The sequence below is a fragment of the Mustela lutreola genome, chromosome 5 (assembly GCF_030435805.1).
Source record: "Mustela lutreola isolate mMusLut2 chromosome 5, mMusLut2.pri, whole genome shotgun sequence".
NCBI lineage: Eukaryota > Metazoa > Chordata > Mammalia > Carnivora > Mustelidae > Mustela > Mustela lutreola.
This window is the reverse complement of record NC_081294.1, coordinates 78370909-78395019: the sequence shown is the minus strand read 5'-3', so window position 1 is coordinate 78395019 and position 24111 is coordinate 78370909. Positions and strand designations below refer to the sequence as shown.

The window sequence follows — 24111 nt, the reverse complement described above, 5'->3', positions numbered from 1 at the left end:
CTGATGGGGAAGGTAAGACAAGTCTCCAGGAAAAATATCTGCCCAGACAGTTACAGCTGCCCACCCAGTTTTTTTGTACTTGTCTTCCCAACATCACGATCAACCCTGTGAAAAACAGCCCCAAGTCATCTCTAATACAGAGCTAACTGTTCCTTTCTCCACAGCTCCCCCAAGTCTTTAGCTTCTCCTCTGCGAGTCCTCTTCCCTATGGACTGTAGTCTGCATCTGTGTTTGCCTCCCCCCTCCTACCAGAGTACCTGAGGGATGGTGCAATGGTCATGTGTGTGTCCCTGGGCTTTGTACCAGCCCTGACATTTAGTAGACAAATGATAGGTATTTGTTGAATCAAGGTGAGTTGGGGATCCTTGCAGAACCATTATTGCCCCCTCTTTGCTTGGAACCATCATCCAAAGTACCACCCTTAGAATGATGGGATTTGCTAAGGAGCCAGGTTTCAGTGGTCTGAGTCTTCTGAATGCAGAGGCACTGATGAAGAACATAAAAATCAGGACTATTCTTAATAGATATGACTCTGTAGTCACAGACAAGTACTACCATTATCTCCATGTTACAAATCAGGAACCCAGAAATCTGAGGTGCAGAAATTTGCCCAAGTATTAAAACCTCAGTGGTAGAGCTGGGATTCCAAGCCTGGCTGTCTGACCACAGAGTCAGTGTATTTAACACTGAACTATAAACTCACATTCTTGGTCCTCAGGGATGTTCCAGTGACCCGGCCTGGCTGGTCTTAGGGCACAGCTTGGGGTATCAAGACATGCCCAACAAGATACACAGGGAGCAGTGAGGTCTAATGAAACCTACTTGTTTGGAATATGGACAAAGGTAAAGCCATTTATTTAAAAAAAATGGGAGAAGTGAGAATTCAAACATTTTTAGTATAGGTCTTGCCCCAGAATCTACAGGTGAAGAACTGTGAGGGTGGTTGTGAAAGCACAGCCCCTATTCACCCTCTGGGACACGTGGGTTTTGTGGGGTTTTTTTATTTGTTTGTTTTTGCGAAACAGGTGATTACTAATTAATCCTCATTCAACATAGGTCCTGCCTTTCCTCCCAGGAACTGTGTTGCGGGGGAAGGGCAGTGGAGAGCTAGGCGCAAGGAGGAAATCTGGGTTTGAAATAACTGTTTCTCAGTTTCAGGGCAAGGAAATGGAAACTGCAAGAAGTGGAACTATTTGGCCAATGTGTCTCTATTAAAGACCTCTTTAAGAAAGCTATTATTTTCTGACTGAACCACCTGGGTTAAGCACCTTGTCTTCATGATCTCAGAGTCATGGGATTGAGCCCTGTGTGGGGCTCCCCACTCAGCAGAGAGTCTGCTTCTCCCTCTCCCTCTGCCCCCCACCCCAGCCCCTGCTGGAGCACTGTCTCTCTCTCTCTCTGTCTCTCTCTCTCTCTCTGTGTCTCTCTTTCTGAAATGAATACATAAATCTTAAAAAAAAGAAAGATTGCAAGCTGGGGCATCTGAGTGGCTCAGCCGGCTGAGTGCCCCACTCTTTGTTTCAGCTAAGGTCATTATCTCAGGATCATGGTATCCGGACCCTCAAAACGCTGGGTGCTGAGCGAGGAGTCTGCTTGTCTCTCTCCCTCTACTCTTCACCCCACTCTCTCTTTCTCAAATAAAGAAATAATCTTAAAAAAAAAAAAAAGCCAACGCTCTTACTTTCTTTTATTTTTTTAGATTTTTTTAAAAAAACTATTTGACAGGGCGCCTGGGTGGCTCAGTGGGTTAAGCCGCTGCCTTCGGCTCAGGTCGTGATCTCAGGGTCCTGGGATCGAGTCCCGCATCGGGCTCTCTGCTCGGCAGGGAGCCTGCTTCCTCCTCTCTCTCTCTGCCTGCCTCTCTGCCTATTTGTAATCTCTGTCTGTCAAATAAAATAAATAAAATCTTTAAAAAAAAAAAAAAAAAAAAACTATTTGACAAAGAGAGACAGAGATAGCGAGAGGAGAGAGCAGGAACGGGAAGAGAGGGAGAAGCAGTCTCCGCACTGAGCAGGGAGCCCCACGTGGGGCTCAATCCCTACCCTGAGATCATGACCTGAGCCAAAGGCAGCGGCTTAACCGACTGAGCCACCCAAACGCCCCCCCACCCCCAAAATCAAAGCTCTTACCTTCTTAATAATCAAAGTTTTAAAAAAAGAAAAAGTCAACAACAACAACAAATCATAAAGGAAGGGGTTGTTCTTCAGACCAACTTCCTTCCCTTGAACCTCAGTGCTATTCCTTGGAGTCAACAGAGGAAGTTTGCGATATCCTCCACAAAATATCTAGCTGCGCTCTCCACCCTCAGTCTCCGGAAGCTGTCGTGGGCAACAGCTAAACATGCGAGGGTATTCAGGGTATTGGATTTGGGTGTCGTTAATAGTAACCCAGACGAGGAAAAAGTTAAAGAAACTACCCCAGTTGATTCCTTGGGATAAAGACAGGGGGAAGTGAGAGTCCTGGCCTGAAGCACTGGGGACTTTTCTTTCCCCAAAGTTAGTAAACAAGCCTGGGGTATCTGACTCATCAGGATACTGCCTGGGGCATTGCACTCTAAATGCCCTACAAGATCCTTCCTGTTACAGTCCTGGCAACATCCTTCATTGCAAAACTTCCCAGAAGGGTACCACATGGAGTAATTGGGTGGCAGAGAGGTGGGGAGTGACCAGGGTTCACAGAGAAAAGAACAGAGTGATATCCCACGGTTGCATAAACTCGCAGGCCGCCCAAGAGCTCAGCTAAGTGTGTGAAGCCTAGAAGAAAGAGGTGGGTGCGGTTGTACAGCAAAGTAGCTCCTCCCTGAGCTCGCCAGGACACAGAGACCCGGAGCACCAATAGACCATGGTGAGTGTACGGTCTTGGGGCCCAAAGGGAACTACTCAAGGAACCCCAGGCACTGACTGGGGCAGCCCTGACCTCTGCTTTCTTCCTTAGGTGCGCGCGCCCTGCTTGCTGCTGCTGTTGCTGCCAACGCTGTGCATCTCTGAGGTCGTACTAGAGCCCTGCGAAGTGGACGACGAGGATTTCCGCTGCTTCTGCAACTTCACGGATCCGCAGCCCGAGTGGTCCAACGCCTACCAGTGTGTAAGTGCCATCGAGGTGGAGATCCATGGCGGCGGCCACAACCTGGAACAGTTTCTAAAAGGCGCAGACACAGACCCGAAGCAGTACGCTGACGTGCTGAAAGCTCTGCGCTTGCGGCGGCTCACAGTGGCCTTTGCGCAGGTTCCTGCTGTGCTCGTGGCAGCCTTCCTGCGTGCGCTGGCGTACTCCCGCATCAAGGAACTGACGCTCCAGGACCTGGAGGTAACCGGCGGGACGCCACCGCCGCTTCTGGAAGCGACTGGGCCTGCGCTCTCCACCCTCACTCTCCGGAACGTGTCGTGGACAGCGGGAGGTGCCTGGCTCACCGAACTGCAACGGTGGCTGAAGCCGGGCCTCAAGGTACTGAACATTGCGCAAGCACATTCGCTTGCTTTTTCCTGCGCACACCTCCCCACCTTCCTGGCCCTCACCACCTTAGACCTGTCCGACAATCCCCGACTGGGCGAGCACGGACTGACTGCAGCTCTCTGTCAACACAAGTTCCCGGCCCTCCAGGCTCTAGTTTTACGGAACGCCGGGATACAGACGCCCAACGGCGTGTGCTTGGCGATGGTGCGGGCGGGTGTGCAACCTCAGCGCCTAGACCTCAGCCACAACTCGCTGCGCGCCACCGCCCCAGGCGCTCCTGTGTGTGTCTGGCCGAGGACACTGAACTCTCTCAACTTGTCCTTCGCCAGGTTGGAGCAAGTGCCTAAGGGACTACCGGCCAGGCTTAGCGAGCTTGATCTTAGGTGCAACAGGCTGAACAAAGAGCCTCGGCCAGAAGAGCTGCCCATGGTGAGTAACCTGACGCTGGATGGGAATCCCTTTCTGGACCCTGAAGACCTCTACCAAGAAGACCCGATGAAGTCTGGCGTGTTCTCAGCCTGTGCGCATTCGGCCCTGGCGGTGGGGATGTCAGGAACCTTAGCGGTGCTTCAGAGTGTGGGGGTCGTCGCCTAGGGCCCACGAGAGAGACGAATGAATTGGCTCAGATTGTCCTGGCTCCACAGAAGCCTTATCCGGACATCTTAACCAACCAACCCTCTGCCTCATCTTCATTAAAATCTGAAACAAGGAGATAGGTGTCATTCACTCAGTGGGTGTCTGTGATCTGCTGGGCACAGTGCTGGCTGTGGAATCCATTATATTTAGCTTTCTTCATCCAAATCCCCTAGAAACCTAAGAATAGAATTTAAAGGGTGGAAGAGGCAGGGAGTGTTTCCTGTCTAGAGCTGTGTGTGAGAAATGGGGGTTTCTGTGCAATCCAGCTTTCTGAGATTACTTACACCCGTGTTAAGGTTGTTTGAATGGTAAACATGCCAAGGAAGATACAGAATGTTTGCTCTCTGGTGCATTTCCCAAGAGCCAGCTGCTCCCCCTTTAAAAAGTAATAAAACTCAGAGTTACATGCTTATTCTCTCTCTCTCTCTCTCTCCCAACTCTCCATGGAGAAGGGACAGCTCTACCACCTGTCTCACATAAATTCTGAGTTTCATAATTTCAGGGTTTCTCTTCTGCTGTGTAAAGCCCCTCCGCACACACAGGTATGCTGGCTTTCACTGTGTCATCTAAAGGGGAATTTATGCATGGAGGACGGTTACAAGATACTATCATTAAACAGTCTGTCTCTGAACCAGATACCTTGTGTGTATAATTGTTTCTGGCTGGATCCTTAACTTGTAAATAGGATAATAGCTTAGACACTTCACAACATCTTAGACCTCTCACAGGGCAAGTAATGACATGTACCTTCCAAACCACATTTTCTCAGAGACCCAGGACATCAGCCAAGAGGTACTGCTCCTTCTAGGAGTCCCTTCTTTTTTTTTTTTTTTTTTTTAAGATTTTATTTATTTATTTGACTGAAAGAGATTGCAAGTAGGCAGAGAGGCAGGCAGAGAGAGAGAGGAGGAAGCAGGCTCCCACTGAGCAGAGAGCCTGATGCGAGGCTCAATCCCAGGACCCTGGGATCATGACCTGAGCTGAAGGCAGAGGCCCAACACCCTGAGCCACCCAGGCGCCCCCTAGGAGTCCCTTCTTTACATTGAGGAGGCAGCCATATGCATCAGAGAGCTAGACACCTGCCTCACAGAGGACCTGGAAGAGGGATGGAGAATGGGGCGGATATAAGCACAGCCCTCTGGCCTGCCTGCCTCCAGTGTCCAGCGCCACACAGGTAGGAATGGAGGATGCAAAATAACATTGTTGGGAGAGTTACACGGATTACCAGACCACAGACTCAAAGAATCACAGGGACTGATAAATTGCCATCCCCAGGCAGGAAACCCCTCGGAGTATCCCCAAGAAGACTTCATCCAGCGCAGGGGAACATTTCCAGTATCAGAGAACTAACGACCTCAAGCAGCAACTTACATTTGAATAGCTTTGAGTGCTCTTCATCAAAGTTCTGGAGCCTCTGCTCAACCTCGGGCCCTGTGTTAGGACACTGATATATAAAGATGAGTCCAAAACATCCATGTCCTCAGAGAATTCTCAATCTAATAAGGGAGATGTACACAGAATAGATAGTTGTGATTCCATGAATGGGAGGGATCTACTCTATGAGCTCCTCTGGAAGACTGTACAGGAAAGGAGACATTTATTCTGGGTCTGAGAGGTGAATATCACTTCCTCAGGAAGGACGTTCCCAGGCAAAAATGGGTACTTTAAAAGGTTCAAATCTGAAAGTATATGGCCAGATCTGAGAATTATAACTGATTATGTAGGGCTGGAGATCCGAGTGATGGAAGCTGGTGACTTTCATTCATTCAAGTGCTGATTATATGCCAGGGACTATGCTAAACCCTGTGGATATATCAAGAATAATACAGAAGTTCTTGTTCATATGGAATTCAGATTCTGGTTGGATAGTGGGGGTCAGGGGCAGATTCTAGTTGGATAGTGGGGGTCAGGGGCCTTATCAAACTATGATAAGGCTTGTGAAGAGAAAGAGGACAGAGTGTTGAGGATTGATATGTTATATGGGAGTGTTAGGAAGGTCTCTCTGATGGGGATATTTGAACAATCTCCTTAGCGAATTGGGAAAGTGAGCTTGAGGATATCTGCAGGAATAGCATTTCAGGCAGAGACTATGGCAAGCATAAAAATCCTGAGTGTTAAAGGAAACAATAAGGAGGCCAGTGTGGCTGAAGCAGGGTGAGCAGGGGTGGTAGGGAAGAACAGTAAGAGAAAACATGAGAGAATAGCAGGGCCAGATTACGTAGGGCCTTGTAAAGCAATGCTATTCAAAATATCATCAAAGGCAAGTGCCAGCCCACACACTGTTTATTACTGCACTGTGAGGAGGTAAATGTAAAAAGTCAATAATGAGTGGTTAGAAACTCTTTTTTTTTTTTAAGATTTTATTTATTTGGGGTGCCTGGGTGACTCAGTGGATTAAGCAGCTGCCTTCGGCTCAGGTCATGATCTCAGTGTCCTGGGATGGAGCCCCGCATCAGGCTCTTTGCTCAGTGGGGAGCCTGCTTCTCTCTCCCTCTCTCTACCTGACTCTCTGCCTATTTGTGATCTCTCTCTCTGTCAAATAAATAAATAAAGTCTTTTATATATATATATATATATATATATATATATATATATATATAAAAGACTATATATATATATATATATATATTTTTTTTTTTTTTAAATTTAGAGGCGGCTGGGTGGCTCAGTGGCTCAGTTGGTTAAGTGGCTGCCTTCAGAAGACCAGGTCATGATTCCAGGGTCCTGGGTTGGAGCCCTGAGTAGGGCTTCCTGCTCAGCGGGGAGCCTCTTCTCCCTCTTCTGCTCCCCCTGCTTGTGCACGAGCACTCCGTCAAATAAATAAAATATCATATTTTATTATTTTTTAAGATTTTATTTATTTATTTGACAGAGAGAGAGAGCACAAACTTAAGAGCCATCTTTCCCCTCTGGGTAGAAGAGAGATTTAACTAAGAGCATGTCATGAAGGGCCTTAAGAGATGATCTCGCAGGGTGTGAGGAGTGATTAATGAGTTTGAAGTGGACAGTTACTGGAAGCAAGTGTGTGTTTGAAAAAGCCCACAGGTGGCCACGTGGAAGATGGATTAGCAGATCCTAAAGGAGCACTGAAGAGGTTATTGAATGAGTCTAGGTGAGAAAGGGTGAAGACCTGACCAGGACAGCAGTTGCCATGGAAATGTGGAGGAAGGATGGCTCCAAGAGCTCTGAAAGAGGTAGAACCCGATGGGTCCCAGGATGCCTGAATGTGGGGAAAGACAAGATGCTTCAGGTTTCTGGTTTAGAGGATGCCAGTCTCACTCATAGGGATGGAAATGGAAAAGAAAAAAAAAAAAAAGATTAGGAGAAGGGCACTTATGAGCTTGAAGTGCTTCAAATCCAGTAGCTAGCTGGTCTTTGGAGTTTAGATCTGACAAGACAAGTTTGGGCTGCATTCCAGAACTGAGGAGCCCTCAGTGTAGAAGTGGTTGTGAAGTCATGTAGATGGGGAAGCTCCAGGGATAGAGCAAGGAGATTGCTAAAAAGGGAACCTGGAAAGCATCAGTCAGCATTTAAGGATGTGGGAAACAGGGTCCTTAAAGGACACAGAGACAAGGAGAATTGAGAACTTTTCAGGTGGGGGACACAGGGACAGAGTGGTCAGCAGTTTCCTATGCTTCCTTCCCTATCTTTGTCTCTGTCTCCTCCTCAGCATATTCTAGCTGCTCCACTCTGGCATTACTTCCTTTCACACTGGCTCTTCACTCTCCTGGGAATGCTCTGGTCATTTGTTTGTTCACCAATTTTTAAACTTGCATGTATTTTTATTTAAATTCAATTAATTAACATGTAGTATATTATTAGTTTCAGAGGTAGAGCTCAGGGATTCATAGTCTTGTGTAATACCCAGTGCTCATTATATCACATGCCCTCCTTAATGCCCATCACCCATTTACCGCAACCCCCCACCTCCCACCCCCCTCCATCAACCCTCATTCCTATGATTAAGAGTCTCTATGGTTTGTCTCCCTCTCTGATTTCCTCTTGTTTTATTTTTCCCTCCCTTCCCCTTTGCTGTTTGTGCAACATTTGGTGAGTTCCTACTACACAACAAGCACTTGGAAGTGCTGAGGATACATTAGTGAACAGAGCAGCAAAAGTCCCCATTTTTTTGCTTACATTGCAGTGGGAAGAGTAAAGTCTATAGTGCGTTAGAAGATAAGTACTATGGAAAAAAAAACAGCAAAGGCAAAACAATCAGGAGTACTGAGTTAGAAGTATGTGTTAAAATTGCAATTTTATTTTTTAAATTTTTAATTTTTTTAAAGATTTTATTTATTTATTTGAGAGATAGGGACAGAGAGAGCACAAACAGGGGGAGCAGCAGAGGGAGAGGGAGAAGCAGGCTCTCTGCTGAGCAGGGAGCCAGATATGGGACTCGATCAATCCCAGGACCCTGGGATCAGGACTTGAGCTGAAGGCAGAGGCTTAACTCACAAGCCACCCAGGGTACCAAAACTCACTGGATTTTATATGTTAATTTTGTATCTTGAAACTTTCCTGAATTCATTTTTTCTTTTCTTTTTTTTTTTTTAAGATTTTATTTATTTGACAGAGAGAGGAGACACAGCCAGAAAAGGATCACAAGCAGGGCAAGTGGGAGAGGGAGAAGGAGAAGCAGGCTCCCCACTGAGGAAGGAGCCTGATGTGAGACTCTATCCCAGGACCCTGAGATCATGACCCGAGCCGAAGGCAAATGCCTAACAATTGAGCCACCTGGGCATCCCAGAATTTATTTTTTCTAACAGTTTGTGTGTGTGTGTGTGTGTGTGTGTGTGTAATTTTTATGATTTTCTTTAAAAAAAAAAGATTCATTTATTTATTAGAAAGAGAGAGTGTGAACACACATGAACAAGTAGGGGGAGAGACAGGGAGAGAATCTTCAAGCAGATTCCCCTCTGAGCATGGAGCCCACTGAGGGGCTCAAATCTGGAATGCACGAAATAATGACCTGAGCTGAAACCAAGAGTTGAATGTCACTCTTTACAATTTTCTACATATAAATTATGTCATTTGTGAATAGAGATAATCTTGCTTCTTTTTCACTTTGGATACCTTTTATTTCTTTTTCTTGCCCAACTTCTTTAGCTAGAATTCCAGTGTTAAAGATTTTTTATTTATTTATTTGACAGACAGAGATCACAAGCAGGCAGAGAGACAGGCAGAGAGAGAGGAGGAAGCAGGCTCTCTGCTGAGTAGAAAGCCCGATGCAGGGCTTGATCCCAGGACCCTGGAATCATGACCTGAATTGAAGGCAGATGCTTAACTGATGGAGCCACCCAGATGCCCGTTAATATTTTTTTTGAGATTTATTTATTTTAGACAGAGAGAGAGATCACCTGCATACAATTGAGGAGAGGGGCAGAGGGAGAGGGAGAAAAAATCTCAAGCAGACTCCCCACTGAATGCAGAGCCTTACTTGGGGCTCCATCCCACAACCATGAGACCATGGTCTGAGCAGAGATGAAGAGTCGGTCCTTAGCTGACTGAGCCACCCAAGTGCCCCACGTTAATTGTTTTTTTTTTTAATTTTTTAAAAAGATTTTATTTACTTACTTGACAGAGGGAGAGAAGGAATACAAGTGGGGGAGTGGGAGGGGAGAAGCAGTCTTTGGTTGAGCAGGGAGACCCCATGTGAGGCTCAATCCCAGGACCCTGGGATCATGACTTGAGCCAAGGGCAGATGCTTAATGACTGAGCCACCCAGGTTAATTGGTTCTTAAGATAAGAGAAAAAAATGTTTGTATGCAGATGGGAATAATCCAGTAGAGAGGGAAAACTTGATGATATAGGAGAAAGAAGGGAGTCTGGAGAAATGTCCTTGAATAGGTAAAAAAAGGACTGGTACCTAATTCACCAGTAAAGGGGTTGGTCTGGGGCACCTGGGTGGCTCAGGCATTAAGCGTCTGCCTTTGGCTCAGGGCATGATCCCAGGGTCCAGGGATAGAGCCGGGCATCAGTCTCCATGCTAGGCAGGAAGCCTGTCTCTTCCTCTTCCACCCAACCTGCTTGTATTCCCTTTCTTGCTTTGTCAAATAAAGAAATAAAATCTTAAAAAAGGGAGGGGTGGCCTTCAGATAAGCACACATACGTCAACTTATAGTCACCTGGCTGGAAGGCAGAGTATTTGAGTAAAGATGCTTCTGCAATAACAGGAGACCGTGGAACTTCTACCAAATTAAGCTCTAAATACTGATCTTCTTATGGCAGGCACCTCATTGTTCAGGATTCAATTCAAATATTACCTCATCTGAAGGAGCCCCTCCTGCCTCATCATCCTGATTACAACATCATACGTTATTTTCTTCAAGCATTAATCTCAATTGGAAATCATCTTCTGTATTCATACTTTTTTTGTTTGTTGAGTATTGTGTTGGAAGTACCATGACAACTGCTGAGAGCAGCAGTGGTGTCAGTGTTGTTTACTTCTGAATCTCTAGTCCCAAAGACAGTGCCTGGCACAAGGTAGGTGCTCCATTAATCTTTATTGAAAAACTGATTGAATGAATGGAAAGAGTGGGCTGAGGCTTTATAGCAGCCGTGAGTTAAGTGAGAAAAAACTGATTAGTGTTTTGCTTCATTAAGGTCAAATAAAAATATTTTTCTGAGGTTGGAGGCCATAAAACATGTGTCACATTTCCAGTCACAAGGCATGTAGCATTTTCTGATAAGACAGCATATAGCAGCACAGGAGTAGGATTCAAACATTCAAAATTGGGGGTGGGTAAAGTTTCTGTTCAAAAGGGTGATGCAGGAAGATTCTGAACCCAACTTCTCCCACTGATACACTGAATCTATAGCTATGCATCATACAGTTTCTTCTGCGGAAAAAAAAAACAAAACCAACAACAACCTAGAAACTGGCAGAGCAAAATTGAGGGTGGGTATACAGGGCAGCCCAACTGAGACTCAAGGATTGAGCAAGTTTTGTTGATAAGGCAGGGCTGAAAAATGTGCCCTAGACAGGGAAGGAAGTAACAAGGAGTGAGAAATGGATTAGGAGAAGTAACAGTTCTACTTCCACATGTACAATGAATTTGGATATCTGTTGGGGTGTGATGAATTGTATATTTGTAGGACTGAGGTCATAGAACTTCCATTTCTGAGCCAAAAAGTCTCCCTGTAGCTTCCTCTTTTGTTCCTGTGCTGTCATCTGGAGCCAAATGGACGTCAATTCTTTTCCTCAGAAGTCCTTGTATCCTGAGTCAAGAGTTTCTGCTCTTTCCCAAACAGTCTTCTTTTCCCCAACACCCCCCTCCCCTGCCTCTTATCATAATCAGAACTCCCTTATTCTCTAGATCAGGAGAGGCTCTTTATGAGCCACCTCAAATTACCTACAATGGAAGAAGTTTGAATACTGACCTGTATCTTTGAGGACATAAAAAAATTACCAGTGGTTTTTTTTTTTAACTATGGTATTATATATGATAGGTATGATATTGTGATAATTTTTTTTCTTTTTTTAGATTTTATTTACCCATGTGAGAAAGAGAGAGAATGACGGAAAGCATGAGGAGGGAGAAGGTCAGAGGGAGAAGCAGACTCCACGTGGAGCTGGGAGCCCGATGCAGGACTTGATCCAGGGACTCTGGGATCATGACCTGAGCCGAAAGCAATTGCTTAATCAGCTGAGCCACCCAGGTGCCCAATATCATGGTAATGTTTAAGAAAGAGTGCTTGACAAATCATAAGAAAAGAAAACTACAGTCTAATATTCCTTATGAGTATGAATGAAAGAACCCCCAATAAAATACTAGAAATTGACTCCAGCAATTTATAAGAAGAATGTATAAAAAGAATTATATACCATGACCAATTTAGATTTATCCCAGGAATGGTTGGTTTAACAGCTGAAAATCAGTCAGTGTAATACACCATATCATATCAGGATAAAACATAAAAATATGATAATATAAATAAACACAGAAGCATTTGATAAAACCCAACCCCTTTCATGAAAAAAAAAAATTAGGAAGAGTATCCTCAACATGATCAAGGGCATCTACAAAAAAAGTAAGTCGATATCATAGCTAATAATCAAAGACTAGGTGCTTTTGCCCTGAGATGAGCAACAAAATAAGGATATATGTCCTCACCACCTTCATTTGGCATTGTTCTAGAGATTCTGGCCATGACAATTACTCAAGAAAAAGAAACAAATGACATCCAGGTGGGAAAGAAAGAAGCACAACTATCTAAATTCATAGATTTTATGATCATGTATATTTAAAAAGTCCTGTGGAGGGGCACCTGGGTGGCTCAGTTGGTTTAACAACTGCCTTTGGCTCAGGTCATGATCCTGGAGTCCCAAGATCAAGTCCGGCATTGGGCTCCCTGTTCAGCAGGGAGTCTACTTCTCCCTCTGACCCTCCCCCTTCTCATGCTCTCTCTCTCTCTCTCATTCTCTTGCTCTCAAGTAAATAAATAAAAATTTTTTTTAAATCCTGTGGATTAACTAAAATATATTAAAACCAATCAAGTTCAATAAAGTTCTAAGATACAAGCTCAACGTACAAAAATCAATTTTATATCTATACACTTTCAACAAACATAGTGAAAATGAAATTTCAAAAAAAAAAGTCATTTACAATAGCATTAAAAGAAATACAATGATTAGGAGTAAATATAACCAAAGAAGAGCAAACTTAAACTCCTAAAACTACAAAATGCTATTGAAACAAATTAAATAAGATCTAAATAAATGGAATAACATCCCATATAGATGGATCTTAATATGTTAAGATGTCAATTCCCCCCAACTGATCCGCAGATTCAACTAATGTCTTATAAGAATCTAAGCTTTTTGTATAAATTAACAAGGTGATTCTAGAGTTCATATGGAATTTCCAAAGATGCTATAGACAAACAATTTTAAAAAACAAGAACAAAGTCGGAGGACTTACAATTCCCGATTTCAAAACTTTTTGTGAAGCAATATAATGAAGACACTGTGAAACCGGCACAGGGACAAACATGAAATCAGTGAAAGAGAAGTGAGAGTCCAGAAATAAACCCATGTTTCTATGGACAGCTGATTTTGACAAGGATGTTGAGAACATTGAATGAAGAAATCTTTCAAATAAATGGCACTGGGACACCTGGATATCCAGATACAGATGAATTAATTTGTATCCTTAACTTAAGACTGTATACAAAAATTAACTCAAAATGGATCGATTACATAAATATAAGAATTAAAACTGTAAAGCTCTTGGAAGAAAACACAGAAATTAATCCTCATGACCTCTGATCTGGCAATGAATTCAGAGATATGACACCAAAAGCAAGAACAACAAAAGACAAAAAGAATAAACGGAATTTCATCAAAATTTAAAACTTTCCTGCATCAAAAAGCATTATCAAAAAAGATGAAAAAACAACCTACAAAATGGGAGAAAATATTTGCAAATTATATATCTGATAATGGTTTAGCATCCAGGATATCTACACAGCTCCAAAATGGAGCTCTACTCATCAACAAAAAAGACAATTCAAGTAAAAACTGGGGCAAAGACTTACATAGCCATTTCTCCAAAGAAACTATACACATGCTTGAAAAGATGATTAACATCATTCTTCATTAATAAACTGTACAGGACAAACAATAATTAAAACCTGAGCAAAGAACTTAAATCCATATTTCTTCAAAGAAGCTAAACAGATGGTCAAACAGGCATGTGAAAAGATTCTTAAAGTCACTGGTCATTGAGGAAAGGTAAATCAAAGCCATAATGAGGCACCACTTCACACCCACTAGTCTGGCTCTAATAAAAAGAAAGAAGAGGGGACGCCTGGATGGCTCATTCAGTTAAGCGTCTGCCTTTGCCTTTGGTCATGATCCCAGGGTTATGGGATTGAGTCCCACAAAAGGCTTCTTGCTCAGTGGGGAGCCTGCTTCTCCCTCTGCCTGCCATTCCCCCTGTTTGTGTGCTAACTCCCTCTCACTCTCTAATGACAAATAAATAAACTTGGGGGGAAAAAACCCAGAAAGAAAGAAGAAGGGTGTCTGGGTGGCTCAGCTGGTTAAGCATCTGCCTTTGGGTGGGGTCATGGTCCCAGGGTTCCATAACAGTCTTCTTGCTCTGCAGGAAGACTGTTTCTCCCTCTCCCTCTGCTGCTCCCCCTGTGTGTGCTCACTCTTTCTCTTTCCGTCAAATAAGTGAAATTTCAAAAAGAAGAAGAGAAAGAACTGTTGGTGAGAATGTGGACAGATAGGAACCCTCACATGTTGCTGGTGGGAATGTAATATGGGGCAGCCACTGTGAAAAACAGTTTGGCTGTTCCTCCAAAAGTTAAATGTATAATTACCATATCATCCAGCAATACTACTTCTAGGTATATATGCAAAAGGATTGAAAAGGGATATGTAAAACAAAATTTGTACCAAAACATTCATAGCAGTGCTGTTCAACTCAACTATATGACTAGATTAAAATGGAAGACTGCAAACCTGGGTAGCTTTGCCCTGGGGGACATTTTAATCACAAAATAGAGTGATAAACTGGACTAATAACTCTTATTTTTTTGTACCAGATCTACACAGTGAGATATAATATGCCACTGGCATTGATAAGATTATACTATTGATAGGCATGGGAAATTTAGTTAAGGCCTCCTGTGCCTACACCACACTGATTCATTCTGAGTGGCTCAGCTCGTTAAGCATCTGCCTTTGGGTGGGGTCAAATGTTAGGCACACATAAATTTGTTACCCCCTTATTTACAGTTTAACTCTGCAGTTTCAGTTCCTCAAGCCTGTGTCACAATGCCTACATCATTCACTACTCTTCATTTCCTCACGTAGGCATTTGATCATCTCACATCCTCACAAGAAGAGGAAGGATGAGCCCAGTAAGAATAGATAAGATTCTTTTCTTTTCCTTTTTTCCTTTCTATTCGTTTAAAGATTTTATTTATTTATTTGACAGATGGCAATTATAAGTAGGTAGAGAGGCAGGCAGAGAGAGAGGGGGAAGCAGGCTCCCTGCTGAGCAGAGAGCCCGATGTGGGGCTCAATCCCAGGACTCTGAGATCATGACCTGAACAGAAGGCAGAGGCTTTAACCCACTTTAACCCACTGAGCCACCGGGCATACCTCCTTTCTCTTTTCTTTTGAGAGAGAGATCACACAAGCATGAGCAAGCAGGGGGAGGGGCAGAGGGAGAGGGTGAAAGAGGATGTTAAGCAGACACCGTGTCCATCATGGAGTCTGACGTGGGATTGGATCTCATGACCCTGAGCTGAGATCATGACCTGAGCCAAAACTAAGAGTTGGATGCTCAACTGACTGAGCCACTGAGATGCCCCAGCAATAAGATATCTTGAAAGAGAGAACATATCCACATAATTTTTATTATAGTATATATTGTTTTAACTGTTCCATTTCATTATTATTGTTGTTAATCTTTTACCTTGGCTGATTTATAAATTAAACTTTACTATAGGTATGCATAAGAAAAAGCATAGTATATATGGGGTTTGGAACAATCTGTGGTTTCAGGCATCTTATTGGTTGTCTTGAAATACACCCTCCATAAATACGGTGGGGACTACCATATTCATGTTTTCATTATTGTTCTCTTATATAAATACTTTATGAAATGTAGATAATCAAACAGGTATGACCCTTTTGCTATTAAGGGATCCTTGGTGAAAAATCATTAAGTGGTTTGTGATATAATAAAGAATATATCTGGTCTTTGTATCGAGTTGAAGGAGCAGAGCTTCAAAAACCTTTGGGATTTCTTGAATGATAGGAGTCTCTCTGCTATGTTAATGAGGTGACTTCTGGCAGGACCTCCAGATAGCTTCCGCTGAGAAGGCTGCTCATCAGAAGAAACAACCAGGACATTGCCTGGAGTTGAGTTCAGTCACATAGCCTATGATTTTATGAAACATATGCCTACATAATGAAATCTCAATTAAAAATAACTTTTGCGGCACACCTTGACTCCACAAGGACAGAAATTCCTGTGCTCAGGCCCCTTCCAGACCTTGCCCTATGTATCTCTTCATCTGATTGTTCATTTATAATAAAAAGGTTCTCATAAGTAGAGCACCTTCTTGAGTTCTGGAGTCGTCCTACTGAATTATTGAAGCTGAAAGGTAGCAATCGGAACCCCCAAATCTGTAGCCAAGTCAGACAGTAGTGCAAACAGCTTGGGGTTCCTAGTTGTGGCTGTTATCAGAAATACAGGCAGTTTTGTTGAGGACCTTGTGGGAACTGGTGCTAACTCCAGGCGTTAGTGTCAGAATTGGATTGAAATATAGGACACCCAATCGGTTTCAGAGAATTGGTGTAAGATACAGTAAGTATAATGTGCCTTCCTCAGTTATGTAAGTCATTATAGCAAATTATGGAGCCTGCAGAATAGTGGGGTTGATGGATCTGTAATCAAAGGAACGAGACTAATACAAAGCGAAGGTCAAGCAAAGCTTTATTTCACGCTAAGCATCGAGAATCAAACCAGCCGTTCGGGGCAGCCTCTTACAGAGAGGGCGACCCTCCCAGTCTTTTCACCTCTGTCAGGAAAAATCATTCAGTCATAGAAAGGAAAGAAATCCTGATGCATGCTACCATATGGATGAACCTTGAAAACATTATTCTGAGTGAAAGAAGCCCGTCACAAAAAGAACACGTCATTTGTTTTATATGAATATCCAGAATAACCAAATCTATAGAGACAGAAAATAGATGAATGGTTGTTTAGTGATTGTAGTAGGGTGGGGTTAGAGAGGTGATAATAGAGAAAACAAAATTTCTTTATAAAGTGATGGGAATGTTCTAAAATGGTGTTAATAAAACCCATTGAAATACTTTGAGTGGGTAAAATGTATGATGTATGAATTATATCTCCATAAGGCATCTTTAAATATGTTTAAATTTTGGGGTGCCTGGGTGGCTCAGTGGGTTAAAGCCTCTGCCTTCAACTCAGGTCATGATCTCAGGGTCCTGGGATTGAGCCTGGCATAGGCTCTCTGCTCAGCAGGGAGCCTGCTTCCTCCTCTCTCTCTGTCTGCCTCTCTGCCTACTTGTGATCTCACTTTCTGTCAAATAAATAAATAAAATCTTAAAAAAAAAAAAAGAAAAAATCTATTTAAATTTCAATTCAATTTAATTAACAGATAGTGTATTATTAGTTTCGGGGTAGAATTTAGGATTCATCAGTTGCATATAACACCCAGTGCTCATTACACCAAGTGTCCTCCTTAATGCTCATCACCCAGTTACCCTAGGCCCCCACCCACCTCCCCTTGAACAACCCTCAGTTTGTTTCCTATAGTTAAGTCTCTTATGGTTTGCCTGCCTCTCTGTTTTTATCTTATTTTTCCTTTCCTTTCCCTGTGTTCATCTGTTTTAAACAGTTTCTCACATTCCATGCGAGAGAAATCATATTTGTCTTTCTCTTGACTGACTTATTCCACTTAGCATAATATCCTCTAGTTCTATTCATGTCATTGCAAATGACAAAATTTCATTCTTTTTGAGAGCTGAGTAATGTTCCTCTGTGTGTGTGTGTGTGTAGAGAGAGAGAGAGAACAATGCCCAGATGTCTACTGACAGATGAATGGATCAAGAAGATGTCATATATACCCATCCATTCATCTGTCAGTAGGCATCTGGGCTCTTTCCATAGTTTGGCTATTGTGGACATTGCTGCCATAAACATTGGGGTGCACATGTCCCCTTGAATCCCTAGGTTTCTAATGTTTGGATAAATACCTAGTAGTGCAAATGCTGGATTATAAGGTAGTTCTATTTTTAACTTTTTGGGGAAACTTCATACTGTTTTCCAGAGTGGCTACACCAGTTTGCATTCTGTCCAACAGTGTAAGGGTGTTCCCTTTTCTCTTCATCCTTACCAAATTAAGCCATTGTCTTTTTTTTTTTTTTTTAAGGGTGGTTATCTTCTGTAAATATGAGCTGAAATAGCAATAGAAGACACATAAGACGTTTGGGATTTGCTTCAAAAAAAATCCATAGGGGATGGGGAGGGGACCAGAAGAGATAATACTAACCATTGGTTGATAATTGCTGAAGCTGAGAGCTTGGAGGATCATCATATTATTCTCTCTACAGCTGCATATGTGAGGAAAAAAAAAAGAAGAATCTGATGCAATGTTCTGACTCAGAAAAGAGGGGACTGTTGGGATACCTGGGTGTCTGACTTTGCCTCAGGTCATGATCCTCATGGTCCTGCTGGGCTCCCTGCTCAGCAGGGGGTCTGTTTGTCCCTCTCCCTCTGCCCCTCCCTGATTGGTGTTTGTGTTCCTACACTCTCTTTCTCTCTCAAATAAATAAACAAGATCTTTTAAGAAAAAGAAAGAGGGCAACCCTGTCAGGACCCCTCTCACTCCTGAGAGCTTTTTCTGCCTCCCTGCTGAATAAGCTTCTATCGCTTATATTCACTAAGATGAATGAATGAATGAATGAATGAATGAAGAAATAAAATTTTGGAAAGGAAAGAAAGGAAGGAAGGAATGAAAGAAGGAAGGAAGGAAGGAAGGAAGGAAGGAAGGAAGGAAGGAAGGAAGGAGGGGACTGTCATCTCCTTTGATAAGTTGTTGTTTAGAGGTCCTCCCCAGAGCCCTCAGGTCAAGGAGATGAATTATTGAGGGGAATCGGAGAGGCACAGAAGCCATGGAGTGTGGAGAGGCAGCTAGCACAGGGGCTGCTTTGGGCCAGGACAGCTCAGTGTCCCCAGCCCTCATGGTCAACCCCCAGGCCAGGCTGATGGTTGTGGTGGAAATAGAGGGAGGGCAAAGAGGATCAGGTAAGAAATTCTTACACATTCATTCTTCGAGGGAGTGCAGCCTAGGGGCGCCTCTTGGGAGAGGGGAAGGATGGCGTCATTTTACTGCTTCAGCTGCTGCTGCTGTGCTGAGATGCTGTTTGAGGGAGCTCTGCCTTGCAGGGCCTCTGATCCTGTGCATGGTTCCCCAGTTAGGAAACTGAAGCCAAAATTGAGAGCAGGACCTAGGAGTGCTGGCAGTTTTCCCTCTGAGAGTTGATATCTAGTCCGTCTTTCTCAGGCCCTACAGTCCTTCTGGAGGGGCCCAAGAGCATCCGCCTGCTTCAGCCGGGTACTCCAGATGCCCAGGTAAAGATGGGATGGGGTGCGGGTGAGGGCTGGGGAAGACAGGACTGACAATGCTGAGCCTAGCCCTCCCCACAGGAACAATGCCTCACCTTTGACAGAGTCCTGGGCTCTGATGCCGCTCAGGTAGGGGGGTTTTAGGGAGCTGGGAGGAGCATGGGAGCCCTCAGGCTCCTAGATCCTGGAGTGCTGAATGTTTCCCAAGCCCTTTGCTCAGACAGACTGGGTCAGGGCACCTGAGATCAGGGGATGTGTTTGTGTCCCCTGTAGGAGGCTGAGCAGGAGCTGCTAGCACGAGTCCAGTCCACACTAGGCTTGGTGGCCCGAGGGTACAGTGTGGCCCTATTGCTTCGGGGTCGGGAAGCAGAGACACCCCGGCTTGTACCTCAGGTGAGTCCCAGAGGAGCCACTGGGCATAAGTCTCATGAGGCCCAGGTGTTCCTTCCTCCCCGATACCTTTGAGAAACTTCCCTTCCCCTTCTTAGCTGGATCAGATTCCCCTCCTTGTGGTTCCTATAGTATACTATGGTCCGTACAGAATGTTTTGCCAGGGATTTTTGCCTAGATTTTGCCAATCTAGGCAGCGATTAAGAGGTAGGTCAGGGAAGGTGGGAAGCTGGGCCCCATGGAGTAAGGGTCAGGGAGGGGTGGTTTGCAAAGATCAAAGATCCAGGGAGGTCTAATCTTCACAGTTTTTCTTAATACTGATAATAAACTTGACAGTTTTGTTTTCAGGGCTTCATGAAAATGCCCCCGAAATCAAAATAGCTACTTCAGAAACCTGTCATAGGCCCCTGCCATAGGAAACAGCAGGTCTCACTGAAAATGTCTACTCATGTGACCGGCTCACTGTGAACCATGAGGCCTGGGGCTCTTTCTGTCCTGGAGACTGTGTCTGTAGCACCTAGTGGAGAACCAGGTGCAGACTTCACCCTCAGGAAGTGCTGAATTATGGATTCAACCTTTCTACATCCCTACTGAACCCCTTTCTCCACTTTAGCTGTTGCAGATGCTGTTTGAGGAAGCTCTGCCTCCAGGGGGCCCTGATCCTGTTCTTACTACCCTTAGCCTGGTGCAGGTGAGACCCTGCAGGGAGGGGGGCCTGGGAACCAAGGCCCCTGCTATGTGGCAGAAAGTGCCTGAGGCTTGGGAGCAGCCAGAAGAGCTTGAGCCCAGCCTCATTCTGCTGCTCGCTGGTGTGGGCTTGGCTCTCCTGAGGTCTCCTTTTTCCTGCCTGAAATGACTGAATTTTGGGGCCCTGATTGGCCCATAGGGCCCCAGTGAAAGGATCGTGTGAGCTGAAGCCTGGAAAAGGCTTTATGTGTAACCAGTGTTGTGCTTGCGTGATTCCAGCTCAGCCCCTGCGGGAAGACTCGGGACCTGCTCTCTCCAGGGACAGAGAACTTGTCAGTGCTAGATGTGTCCCCCCTGGGCTTGTGAGTATTTAGGGTCCAAGGGGATCTGAGGGTGCTTGTCTTTTTTTTTTTTTTTTAAAGATTTTATTTATTTATTTGACAGAGAGAAATTACAAGTACACTGAGAGGCAGGCAGAGAGAGAGAGAAGGAAGCAGGCTCCCTGCTGAGCAGAGAGCCCGATGCGGGACTCGATCCCAGGACCCTGAGATCATGACCTGAGCCGAAGGCAGCAGCTTAACCCACTGAGCCACCCAGGCGCCCCTGAGGGTGCTTGTCTTAAAGCAGGGCTGAGACCCCCACACCCAGCGCTTGGAGGTTTCTCCCCGCTGCCATAAACTTGGGGTCATGCTTATCACAACCCCCCTCCTCTTCCCTGCATCCCATATCCCCAACCCTCTCATTCTTCTTACCCTATCCTTCTATGTCTCTTCAGCTCGGTCCTTATCATCCTTGGACAGCTGAGCATCTCACTGAGCAGAACTTCAGTTTCTCCATCTGCAATATGGGAGAAATTCCAACTAGCCTGTTTCCCTCAGTGGGCAGATAACAGGAGGAAAAAGGAGATCGTACAGATGAGAGACTTTTAGGGGATATACTGAGCTTGGAACCTTAGGGATGATTCTCACAGGCTCTTGGGATCCCATCTAGCTTCCAACACAGAGGTTCTGGGGCTGGACAGGACCCTGGTGCTTGGGAATTGAGCTCAGCCTCCCTTCCTCCAGGGTAGTGGAAAATGCCAGTGAGGTGGAGGTGTCTGACTCAAGAGTGGCCTCGGCGCTGTACTTGAAGGCTGCAGGCGATGAAGGCAGGTGAGGACAGAGGGCACCTGTCACCTTCCACCCCCGTCTCTTAGGTGTTTGGTTTGATCCTACCCTCTCCTCCATAGGGCCTGCTCTCTGCTCACTGTCACCATTTCCTGCCTGGGGCCTGATCCTCCTGAGGGGCCTGGGATTCAGGGCATGTGGCGAGGGGCCTTGAGGATCCTGCAGCTCCCCGGAGCCCTGTAAGTCTCATGGAGTCTTCTGACTACTTTGGGGAGTGGCGGTTTGTGGGGAGGCTGAAATATGGATGCAGAGACCCAGGGCAGCCCCAGAATGTGTGTGGCTTTCTAGGTTCCCTAATGTGTGTGGGAATTTTCCTTATTCCCCCCAAATCTCACTCCTCACTTTTCTTTCCTCCCAGTCTTTCCATGCATCTGTTGTTTGCTCCAACTGTTATTTTTGCTCATTCTTTCATCTTTCAATGTTTTGAGGGACTGTCCTCTAGCATAGCTGTTCTGCCCTGAGAGCATTAGAAGGTAAGTGATACAAAGCCCTTTTGGGGAAAACCTAAATAGCCAAAACAACACACACAATTCCTTGGGAACAAGATCTACTCAGCTCTCTCCAGAGCCAAGTACCCCCACCAGAAATGCAGACTGTTGTCTTCAAGACCACCTCTGTGCCGGGGAGGAGGCTGGGGGTGGGGTAAGTGATAACACCACAGAGAGCTCAACATATTTAAGTTGGCTTTCTCCCAGTGAAGCAATCCCTTGGTTGCTCTAAGCCTTGGACTTGGATTGTCCCCCCGAATTCTAGAAAGGTTGACTCTGACCATTTTTGCCAGACCGTTTTGACAAAGGACAGACTCCCAGAGTTCCCCACTCTGCCATTTTTGTGGATATCACCTTGCTTTGCCATTTTTAATTGGGCGATTAGTCTTTTATTACTGAGTTGTAAGAGTTCTTTAAATATTCTGGATGCAATTCCCTTACCCAATAGACAAAATAAATTTTGAACTATGAGAATATATTGTGTAATTTTGAAAATAATAAAATAAAGATCTATGTAAGGTTGCCAATCTGCCTGGTGGTACACAGAAGTTACTGGAAATAGTCAATCTTTCCATCAGAATGTGATTTGGGCCAGTTTCTTTCCCTATCCATCAGAGGACATCTCTTTTCTTCCTCCTTCCCTTGGGCAGAGATTGCCCCCTGCTGCAGGTATTGGCTGGTAAGGTTATTGGTGAGGAGGTGGAGGGCTCGTTGCCCTGGATTGTCTCGCGGCTCCTGGAAGGAAACAACTACAGTGGCCTTCTTCTTCGCCTGGACCCTCAAGGTGGCCTGAAGGGAGGGTGTGGGGTTCTTGGGGAAGCTCTGGGATCTAACTTATGCCTGATCCACCCTCTCACCCAATCAGCTGCAGTCCCAACCGCAGTGCAGAGAGAGCCTGACCCTCTGGGAGGGCCAGGATTCAGAAAAGTTGCGGGATGGCTAGGTTGCCAAAGGCTGGAGAGGCAGGGCCAATAGAAAAGCAACCCCCCATCCTTCAGAGACTTTCAACAGTTTACCAAGCATTTTTACACTAATGGCTTTTATTCTTACCACAACTCCATGAGACACATATAACTTAGATGAGGAAAGAGAGGGAAGCGTAATTTATAAACAAGGAAATGAAAGATCAGAGGAGGGAAAGAACTTGCCTGTTTTCACAGACTTATTAAAAATCAGGCCTCTGTGAAATGATATGATGTCAGAGACGTGGGGGAGGCCAACTGGAGGGCACAGATCAAACAAGAATGATTAAGATTTGATAATTATTGAAGCTGGGTGGTAAATAGATGGGTTTCCTGTTCTTTGTATATGTTTGAAATTTTCTATAACAAAAGTAAAAGAAGAAGAAGCAGCAGCAGCAGCAGCAGCAGCAGCAGCCTGACTCTCTGTCTCCCAAACTAACAAACACAAATTCATTTGATCAATATACTCCCAGACCATGCACTGTGCCAGGCCCTGTGGAGTGAGGAGGATTAATTAGGGCAGTTCATGCCTTCAAGGATAAAACAGTGAAAGAAAAAGTGTGTTTATCCACTGGCCGGTTTGGTATCATGATTAAGGACCCAGGCCTTAAGGTCAGACAGAACTGGACTTAAGTTTCAGCTCTGCAACTCATCAGGAAATTCCTTGACTTCTCTGAGCTTCATTTGCTTCATCTGGAAAATGTGGGAGTAAGACAAATGAGAGTTGTATTGAAGCATTATGTGGATAAAAAAAGGGAATCCATGAAAAGCCTTAGCACAGTGCCACCAAGTACACATAAACGCCTGATAGGTATTAGCTCTTTTTATAAATAATGCCATTAATAAAAATTAAAAGTATTACAGGCAGTGTGCTTTGGAATCCAGAAGGAGTGATTCTCTTTGAATGTCCCCTCACTAGGTGGCTCCCTGAGCTTTCTCTGGGCTGCTCTGTTGGGGGCTGAGGGAAGGAGGATGCGGGCGAAACAGGTGAGGCCCACCCTGTGGGATGCAGTAGAAGAGGGCCGGGCCCGCCGGGCTGGCCTGAAGAGCCTGCGTTCAGGCCTCCTTGGAGACAACCTGACGGACAGTGGGCTCAGCCAGTTGGGCAGGGCATTGCGAGAATTGCAGGTAAGCAAAGTGAGGCCTGGAGGTGCCCCAGAGAGCAATGGCTGGAGCCTACCCTAAACCCCCTCTCCATAGGTAGTAAAAGCCTGGA

General features: G+C 44.9%; 1 protein-coding gene and 1 long non-coding RNA gene across 2 annotated transcripts; one reads left to right on the top strand and one right to left on the bottom strand.

The window, feature by feature from the left end:
- Nucleotides 1–2597: 2597 nt before the first annotated feature.
- On the top strand, nucleotides 2598–4725 carry CD14 (CD14 molecule). The gene is made up of 2 exons (XM_059174791.1): nucleotides 2598–2844; nucleotides 2935–4725. The coding sequence occupies exons 1-2, from the start codon at nucleotides 2842–2844 to the stop codon at nucleotides 4045–4047; spliced, it is 1116 nt and encodes a 371-aa protein (XP_059030774.1). The 5' UTR covers nucleotides 2598–2841; the 3' UTR covers nucleotides 4048–4725.
- Nucleotides 4726–16527: 11802 nt separating this feature from the next.
- LOC131832146 (uncharacterized) lies at nucleotides 16528–23598 on the bottom strand. The gene is made up of 3 exons (XR_009353934.1): nucleotides 21032–23598; nucleotides 18127–18187; nucleotides 16528–18031 (listed from the first exon to the last, which is right to left on the bottom strand). It is a non-coding gene; the product is annotated as an uncharacterized LOC131832146 (long non-coding RNA).
- Between the last annotated feature and the right edge of the window lie 513 nt (nucleotides 23599–24111).